This window comes from Hyposmocoma kahamanoa, unplaced genomic scaffold, assembly GCF_003589595.1.
Source record: "Hyposmocoma kahamanoa isolate Upper Pololo Valley unplaced genomic scaffold, ASM358959v1 78, whole genome shotgun sequence".
Classification (NCBI taxonomy): Eukaryota; Metazoa; Arthropoda; class Insecta; order Lepidoptera; family Cosmopterigidae; genus Hyposmocoma; species Hyposmocoma kahamanoa.
Window position 1 is genome coordinate 12,360,474 of NW_020653945.1, and position 10,307 is coordinate 12,370,780.

General features: G+C 36.4%; 1 protein-coding gene across 1 annotated transcript in view; it reads left to right on the plus strand.

Annotated features, from left to right (window-relative positions):
* LOC113232962 (importin-5) overlaps nucleotides 1–10,307 on the plus strand; it is a 21,433-nt gene extending 11,126 nt beyond the window's left edge. Inside the window, exons 12-18 of the mRNA XM_026467883.1 lie at nucleotides 7,916–8,089; nucleotides 8,185–8,489; nucleotides 8,625–8,765; nucleotides 8,847–9,066; nucleotides 9,175–9,475; nucleotides 9,753–9,966; nucleotides 10,055–10,307. Of these exons, the coding sequence (XP_026323668.1) occupies nucleotides 7,916–8,089; nucleotides 8,185–8,489; nucleotides 8,625–8,765; nucleotides 8,847–9,066; nucleotides 9,175–9,475; nucleotides 9,753–9,966; nucleotides 10,055–10,138 (1,439 nt within the window). The 3' untranslated portion in view covers nucleotides 10,139–10,307. The remainder of the gene's footprint in view (nucleotides 1–7,915; nucleotides 8,090–8,184; nucleotides 8,490–8,624; nucleotides 8,766–8,846; nucleotides 9,067–9,174; nucleotides 9,476–9,752; nucleotides 9,967–10,054) is intronic.

Here is a 10,307-nt window from a genome sequence, read left to right on the forward strand (position 1 = left end):
TTTACGGGCATATAAAATATTTGAGTAAATGTACTGTGATGCCACAGTCATGATACCAGTCTCCTTAAACTTTTCTCTGAGAGATACCCGAGAACCTAGACGGAAACAGAACGAATCGCTCGTTTTTGCAATACAAATATGGTTTGAATATCTGCCGCTTTACCCCACATGAGAATCCCGTAGGACATTATACTATGGAAGTAACTAAAGTAAACTAGTCTAGCAGTACTAACATCGGTAAGCTCACGTATTCTGCGGACTGCGTATGCAGCGGAGCTTAATCTGCTGGCCAGAGACGATATACGTGGAAACCATTGAAGTTTACTATCTAAGGTCACTCCCAAGAAGACTGCTTTATTAACAAGGTCTAACTTTTCTCCGTTTATTTCTATGCTTGGACTAGTCGATTTTACGTTAGGTAATTCAAATTTAACACATTTTGTCTTCTTGGCATTAAGCAATAAATTGTTAGCATTGAACTTTTAAGTCAATGCATTAAACCAATAAACTACCTTAGAGAGGGTATCATTTATATGGTCATAGTTAATGTCATGTCTGTCTGTTTTAAAAATCAAGGATGTATCATCAGCAAACAACACTATTTCGCAATGGTCCTTAACAAAGAATGGCAGATCATTAATATAAATCAGAAATAAGAAAGGTCCAAGTATTGAGCCCTGCGGAACACCCATTTTTACTGGAGAACCCAAAGAAGTCACTCCATTTATGTCTACTTTCTGAATTTTACCGTTGAGATATGACCAGACAAGTTTCGACGCCTTGCCATTTACACCGTAATGTTCCAGCTTCCTAATAAGAGTACACAGGGGTAGGCAGAGACCTCCACTCGATACGTTCATTATATAGTATTTGTAAATAAATACAATGTTTTAATGACGAATGACTTACGTCACAAAGCACATAAATATGAAATAAATATACAATCTCTTTAGTTCTATGTTTAAGACTTAAAACAACAGTAAATTAAAAAAAAACTGGAAACGTAAAAAGCACTAGTGCGAGAAATCCAACTTTCCGCACGATTTGTAGTGCGAAAAATACCACGTTTTGAGCAACTGTATTAAAAAATTACATGTCATGTCTAATCATTATCATTGAAATTAATAAGGTGAGTTTGTAATTTAATAATATGTATAATTGGGACGTATCTTGTATTCGTATATTTTCATTGATTATATTAAAGTCAAATTTAGCACTATTTAAAAGTTATTTTACGATTTTCGGTCAATAAAATTATTAAAATGATGAAAATTCCATTTAAAAATTGCAATAACATTCATGCCAATAGTTTATCAACAATAGTTTAAAGATTGGGAACACGAACTAAAATTTTCAATAAACGCTCAATAGTTAATAGTATTTATTTATTGACAATTGGCTATATAGCTTTTAAACATGACAATTGATTATGAAACTGAAAATATAATAAAACTTAAACGAAATGTCTTAAAACTTATCAATCACCTCTCGTACGTTACGCGATAACTCCGGTAACTCATTTGTGAACCGAATTTGAGGATTTTTTTGTTGGAAATCACAACACAGTATTATTGGTCCCATTTGAAGAAAATATTCTACCTCTAAGGATGGCAAATTAGAGGATGAATTTATTTGTAAGTCAATGGATGAATGGGTGAATTTCACTTTCCGAATTTCTATGGCAATTTTTGAGTGATATGTGTTGAACCCTTTTTTCTTTTGGTTTTATGTTCTTAAACGTACAAATAAGTTCAAGCAATGTCAATAATTATAAAATCACAGAAATATTTAAGTTAAATACAACAAAAAACGATATTTTAGGTCACACGAATGAGATTGCAGTAACATATATGAGATAGACTAAGATATAGAGAATAAATGAGAAAGACGGCATAGTAATGAGAAATTGTTATTACAACACACATTTTATCGTTCACAAAAAAACATTTAACATGTCACAAATATTTTAATATAACTTCTTGTATCAAAATCATTCTCATCCATGTATCTATATATGATTAATAAAAAATTCAAAACAAGCATTTTGTTAATGTCATATAAACTTTGTTCTACATCAATATATCCTCATCACCACCATCAACATCATCATCACAATCATCGTCACCATCACTACAATCTTCATCGTCATCATCACCACCATCATCATCGTCACAACCCTTAACATCACCACTATCACCATCTAATTGTTATATTTCAAGTAAATGTTTGGCTTAAAATAACTATTTAACTTAAAGGCAGACAAGAATAAGAGCGACAATAATAATGATATTTGGATACATTTTTAATTGTCAAGTGTGTAAAATATTCTGGACCGATATGAAAGTGCATGGATTTTCACGTTCCCATTGTTTAATTGATGTACAATAAAGTTTATAAAACTGTTACTTAATACTTATTTAGATAATTGCTTTACATGAATGAGAACGGTTTAGTTACTAGCGCTGAAATTGGTATTTAAGTCGATTTTTTGCTAAAACGGAGATGCACAGGTTACTTCACTGTGTACACTCCAACCCGAAAGGAGCCCCTTTTCACGTGTGCGAAGGGTGAAGGTGATGCGGTATGAACTTTTGTTATTAGGAGGCTTTTAGTTGAATTGACACTAATGATAAGAAAAATTGAAACACATTTTGTATTCCCAAGAAAACATGTTTGTTTATAATACATTGGAAAGTTACGGTATGTATTCGACGTATAAGTTATTGAGTTTATCCTCGACGGGAAATATTGCGATTTCCTCGAGTGTTTAATTTTTTTTCTTCTTTTGTTAAAATTAGGGCGACGTGGAACCGGCTCCCGTGAATGAGAAATTGCCCACTTTTTTAATTTTAATTTATTAATGTGACGTAGTAAAGTAGTCTTTTTATGTGTAACACAGACTAAGTAAGCATGCAATCATATTAAATAAATAGTGCTTAGCATTCATGTAATAACATAAAAGTTATTGAAAGGGACATTTTTGGAGGTTATATGAAAACGACCCGAATCCAGTTTCGCGCACTTTCCAGTAACCGATTTCAATAAAACTTGGCAAATAGATGTAATTCCACAAACTTTGAGGACGGTTTTTTTTAGTACTCTGTACTGAGATTATTGAAAAGATAGAACATAAACTAATATGTATAAAATATGCTCAAAGTACGAAAACAATTTTGTTCCCCTAAAATTATAAGTAGATAATAAATAATATTACTTTTAGATAAACATTCAGCAAAGTCAAACAGTACATTACAGTCGAGTTCTTAGGTTTCGCGATTGCTACACATAGGAAATGAAACTATTTTTCCCGATTTAAATTGCGTATATTTTTTATTTTATTTTAATTTTTGATTCATATAAACCAACGTTTCGGGCCTTTTACAGTCAACCGTAACCATGGGACCTGTAAAGGGCGCGAAACATTGGTTTGTTTGAAAAAAACAAATAACGCGATTTAAATCCGGAAATTAGTTTCATTTATAATAAGTACATTACAGTCTTAAAATGTATGGTCGTTAATGACATTATTTGAATCCCAAACTAAGCGAAAAACTAGTATTTCGGGAGTATCGGAGCTGCATAGTTCACACGGAAATCAAACTATTTCCCTATTTTTAATAACATTTACTCCATGTTAGTAAGCAAGTTAACAAAAATATACTGTAAATAAAGTGTGTTTCTTTTATATAACTAAAAATGAATATTTTTCCGGGTATTAATTTCAATTCAGTCTGTATCTGAACGCATTTCTTCATCTGATATAGCTATGTTACTATGTCGCCATCGATGGAATAATCACTTTCCGTGCTCCTCGAACAGGTATTTATTATAAAATTGCCCATGTACGGTTCAACAAGTGGTTCAAATTTTCTATATTCATCCTCACATTTAATTGCATGATCACGTATTTTTTCCGGTCCAATCATATAATTTGTTTCCAATATTGTTTCTTTGATTGTTGTCACATCATTGATATATTTTTAATAGCTACGTGTCGTTTAATTTGAGACCACACGTTTTCAATTGGATTAAAATCCGGATGATATATGGTGGCAATGGTCAAATGGTAGGGCCATGGTCTTCCATTTTGCAGTCAATAGCATACTCCGAGTATCTTTCTTTGCTTTTTTTTTACAATTTCACATAAATATAAATAGATTTTTAATGTGTTTGGGTTATGAGGAATGTTATGTTGCTGTAATAAAGCTATAATTTGTGGTTTTTGGAGTGTTTGAGTTCTGAGGTTTAATTGATAATTTGTTATGGAATGGTGCATTATCTATCACTTAAACACTATTATGGAGTAGGTTTGGTATTAACTGACTACGTAGCCAAGTTTTATATCGATCTGCATTGATTCATAATGGTAATCATCATTGCCACTATCAATACATCTATGTAACATCAGTGCACCTGGAACGAAACCCTTTTCATTTCTGGCATGAACGATAATTATGCGTTGTCCTTTCGAAATTGGTTTATTTACACTTTTTTTGTTTTTGTCTGTCCAAGATGTCCCGTTTGTGTGCGATGTGTGCACATATGATTCATCCATGCAAACTGCCTCCGTGGCCGAACGGTTACCATACCGGACTGCCACGCAGAGGTCCCCGGGTTCGATTCTCGGGCCGGGAGAAATATTTGTATGGCCTACATTTATTTCTCTCGTGAGTTTGGGTGTAATTTGTGGTTGTCTATATGTGTGTCCATGGCACCCGCGACACAGGGTTTCCGTAGTGCGGGGCTATGTTGAATGTGTGCGTGTTATTACCCATGAAGACAATATTTTTGCCATCTGCCCCCAACTTCTGAATTTCTTGGAGATACTTGAATCTTTTATGGCAAATATCATGCTTTTCCACTAAGACAGCCCTATTACTTTCTGTTTTGTTATATCAAAGCCCATATCTTTCAAATTTTTTCTTAACTCATAGCTAGTGTATCTTTTCTCTGCCGCATTCGTCTTACGGCTCATGTAATACACAGGATGCAAACTGCCATCTTCTGGGCACATCTGTAACAACACAGCTGCATAACCGAAAACTGAGGCATCGGTGTGCAACTCTGTTTTCAAATCCGGATTGTAAATGTTCAGCACAGGACTACTAACTAGCTTTAACTTTAAGTCATTAAACCCACACGCAAAATATGCGCTTTGTCGTCGAGTTGCGGATACCAGCCCGTTGCACCAAGTACCAAGTAAGTCATTAAAAATTGCTCTATGACAGTCATCAAAAACAAAACTTTTAAGTAAGTCTGTTAATGGTCTAGCAATTAAGGCACAGTTCGGAATAAATTTTAAAATAAGAATAAATTTTCGGAACACCTCATTCATCATGTCCATACCACAAAATATCCCTGTCCCCGTCACATTTACAGTGTTTATCATATCGCCATCCTCGGAGAACAAAATGATAATCGCAACAAAGTTTCAGGAAAAATAAAAAACATGTTTTCATTGACAAGTTTTTAAATACTAGTAAATAATAATAGGTAGATTAATAGTTAGCTTTAAGGAAAGAATATTTTTTGTGCATTCTATATTATAAATGAAACAGCCGTAAGTTAAGCCAAAATGGAGATATTTCAATAATAAATAAGTAGTCAAAATCAATCATCGTGTTGGATTTATATTGTGTATTATCATTTTATTCTCGTTGTGTCTGAGCTGTAAACAAGTATTGCACCGTTGACTTATCATTTTATTCTACGGGTTGCAATAGTACAAGTGGCGAAGATAATAATTACATAACATCTTATTCTCTTAAACATAGTAAGATATTTTTTTGCAAAGGCCTTTTATTCTGCTGTTACAATGAAACCATTATATGATAATCAACTTTTGCTTTATTATACGAACAGCCCGAACAGTTTGAAACGGGAATAAAATATGGTAACTGCGTGTATGTTATTTCGCGTAATTATTTTTCTAGAACGTAATTCTATTGTCATTTGTCATATTAAGGGTCGTATTCTAGAACTGTACTCAATGCTCAAGTCAGGATTTGAGTATGGTTTAAAGCACTCGAAATCATACTCAAGTCCCTGCCATTAGGGTCGTATTTCCAATGCTTGTGTTTCCAGTGCAATCCTGACTTGAGCATTGTAGAGTTCTGGAATACGAACCTTAGAAACGTAACTCATTTAGTTTAATATTATCATATAACCTTATTCTTGTGCACTTGGGCATGGGTAGAAAATTGGAATAATATTGTATTATTTTGTTATTCCATAAGTAACTGCTTAAAGAAATTGAAGAGTATTGGTGAATTGGTACCTAAATATCTTAAATATGATGTAACACTAAAACTGTGATAATGGCAGTTATCTTTTTGTTCTCCGGGGATGGCGATATATAGGAGAGGGCTAGATGATCACGAGCAGAAATGCTCTATGGAATCTATGGATTATTACTACTAATTTATAGTGAATGATCATTCAACTCTTTCCAATACGAAAATTAGTAGGTTACTAATTTGACATTCGAATGCCAGGATTAGCGATTACTAACGAGTTGAATATCGAAATCATTCCCAATCGCGCATCTCTACAAACTGTCAAAGCTGTCACAGACCGCCATGAAGTTCCTGTCGTTCACGTTCCTCTCGTTCGTCGTATTTACTTTTTAACCGACTTCAAAAAAGGAGGAGGTTCTCAATTCCACTGTTTTTTTTTGTATGTATGTTACGCGATAACTCCGGTGTTTGTGAACCGATTTTCATGATTCTTTTTTGTTGGAAAGAGGGTACTTCGTGGGTTTTAACATTTAATATTGAAGAAAATCATCCACCTCAAAGGGTGGCTTCTCACACATGAAGATTTATTTTTATAAAAAGCGCCTAAATTTTATTATAAACAGCAATTATTTTAATGGTTGATTTTGCTATTCTCCAATTCACGGCGTTTTTCTCTCAATATACTTTGAGTAGTGAGAACCGATTTTTATCATGTCCTGCGTCAAGTCCCGTATAGTGGCGAACTAGGGGATGAATCCTGGTTTGCGCACTTTCCGGTAACCGATTTCAATAAAACTTGGTAATTATATGTAATTCCACGTAATTTTGAGGGAGGTTTTTTAGTACTCTGTACTGAGATTAACTATTTACTACCTGATTTCTACCTAAACTTACATTTTTTCACTATTTTAGGAAGCTTCTATAAAAAGTTATTAAAAAAAAAAGAACACTCCTTTGCAAAAATTATAATCTAAAAATGACAGTTGCTAATAACAGTTTTGCAGGCGCGTAGACTATGCCAACTATGGTTTCTGGATTATCTTTGCAAGCTATATTTTATTACAATTATTATATTATTTGCTAGTTGAATTCCCTATTACAAATGTAAATTCTATTTGTAGGTGTTAAGGAATACGAACGAATTATAATCAGTTTTTAGTAACGATAATAATCGTTTAGTTGTCATTTACAATTTACTTTAGTTGACAGTAAATATTCGAAATTACCCACAATATTCACAATGTGAAAATAATTGTGCACATCCATCTGTCGTCTTTCCAATTTCACTATTTTCCTTCTGATCCCGGAGGAAGTTCCCAAAATGCGTGATCCTACGAAGGAAATTAGACAGTTGGACTGATTAATTAGTTTATTTTAAATGAAATTTTGAAAAGACAGACACGGAACCGAAAAAGACGAAAAAGAAACACCATACCAGTCTAACGCCATTGATCTGAATGTGAATCTCATTCGCTCCAACCATTCACTCCTCAAAGTCATTCTATCCGCTCATTCACACAATCATTCATTCACAATGTTACCATGCATTCCCACATATAATAAATTTTATTGAAAACTTTATTCTGGGCGAATGGGATAGGACTGAATAGCTCTACCTGCTCCAAGTATCAATCATTATTTAATTAATTCAAGAACGCTAATTTCATTATTTTTCTTAGGCAAGAGATTCGCGCAGTTTCTGCCTATGGTGATGGAGCCAGTGATGCGCACAGCCGCTATGAAGCCTGAGGTGGCTCTTTTGGACAATGACGATCTCGAAACCATCGAGGGAGATCTGGACTGGCATTTCGTCACTCTTGGAGAACAGCAAAATTTTGGCATTAAAACTGCCGGTAAATTTTAGCAACAAAAAAATACAAGCTTGAAGTTTTAACTCTTGATGTACTAATGGTGTATTTTATTAATCAGTCTCTTTGTTGTACTTCAGGATTGGAAGACAAAGCTTCGGCATGTGACATGCTGGTATGCTACGCTCGTGAGTTGAAGGAGGATTTCGCCGAATATGTAGAGGAAGTGGTGAAGCTAATGGTGCCAATGCTGAAGTTCTACTTTCACGACGGGGTGCGCACTTCAGCTGCCGAGTCTTTGCCGTATCTCCTAGAATGCGGCCGTGCTCGTGGCGCTCCATTTATTCAAGGAATGTGGGCCTTCATTCTCCCAGAACTGCTTAAGGCTATTGACTCTGAGCCCGAGCAGGAAGTGCAAGTTGAACTGCTCAACAGTCTCGCGAAGGTAAGGTATATGACTTTAAAATTTATGTTATGTTAGTCATAGTTTTTCTAATGACGGTTTTAATTGTTCTGTCATTGTTTTTTGTTCTCATTTTAAAATATCCTGATTTCTTAAATCTTCATTTATTATTTTCAGTGTATTGAACTTCTGGGTGCGGGCTGCTTGCCCGACGAGATGATGGTGGATGTTCTTCGCATCCTCAACAAGCTTTTAACGGAACACTTCGAACGCGCTACTGAGCGCCACCAGAAACGCAACGACGAGGATTACGATGAGGTAAATGAGAAATATGTATCATACGATTATAGTGCTACCTAGAAAAGAAAGAGTTACTCCAAACAAATCATAACTTCATAGGTGGTAGAAGAACAACTGGTAGATGAAGATAACGAGGATGTGTATGGACTTTCGCGCGTGGCAGATGTGTTACACGCGCTTATGTCCACGTACCGCGAGAACTTCTTCCCGCAGCTGGACACCCTATTGCCACACCTGGTGGCGCTCTTGGGACCCGGCCGCCCTTATGCTGATCGCCAATGGGCTATATGCATTTTCGACGACGTTATAGAATTTGGAGGTAAATAATGAACATTATAAATATTATCTTGTCTGCGTCGCAAGTAACGACATTTTGTACTGTTTTTGTTAAGTTCAATACCACTAAAGGCAATTAATTATGTTTCAGGACCTGCATGCGTGAAGTATCAAGACATTTTCCTGGAGCCGATGCTGAGTGGCCTGAGTTCGGCCGAGGCGGAGGTGCGGCAAGCGTGCGCGTACGGGTGCGGTGTGCTAGCGCAGTTCGGCGGCGCGCAGTTCGCGAGCGCGTGCGCGCGCGCCGTGCCGCTGCTCGCCGCGCTCATCTCCGCGCCCGACGCTCGCGCCGATCACAACATTAACGCCACCGAAAACGCTATATCCGCCGTCGCCAAGATCCTCAAATATAACCACTCGCAGATCAATCGAGATGAGATTATCAGGCATTGGTATGTGTTTTGTAATGAAACAAAATTATTTGTCCATTGTCCCCTTTTATTATTACTAACTTACAAATTTATATGATTACGTTAGATCTAGGCAAAGGATTGTCGTGATACATTGGAATTTATTTGCCATATAGGGCTAATATGGGACTCCATCTGTTTTACCGTAAATTACTAATGCTCTGCAATGCTGTAAAGATTTAACCAGCCAAGGAGGGGAGACACAAATAAGTGGCAGCAGCATCTCGCGTCATGATTGTTAAATGTAACTTTGATATAGGTTGACATGGCTGCCTGTGGTGGAGGACACTGAGGAAGCGCCACATGTGTATTCCTTGCTTTGTGAGCTGGCGGCTACTGGGCACCCGGCGCTGCAGACTCCGGATGCTCCGCAAAGGGTCATCGCCACACTCGCTGAAGCTTTCTTGCGTGACGCTGTACCAACTGAAAACCCCGTGTATGCGCAAATGGTGGCTCTTCTTCGTCAGATACAGGTAATTTATATGCCTACATTGTTAATTTATTTAACAGAAAATCTTTATGTAGTTTTTTGAACTTGGGACTTTAAATTTTTTTTGACAGAGCAACACGGACTTGTTCAACTCATGCCTTATGCAGCTGAGTAACGAGCACAAGGAAGCGCTGCAAACAGCACTGTCGACGTAGTGGCGCCCGGCTCGCCCGCTATTCCCTGTATTTATTGCCCGCACCTGCACCTCGTGCCGCAAGCCCCGCCCCCGCAACATTTACCCGCGACGCGTCGACTGACGTTTACCCTTCGATTACTGTGTGTAACGATCGATTTCATTGTAATGAACTTTTAATGTAATAAAAA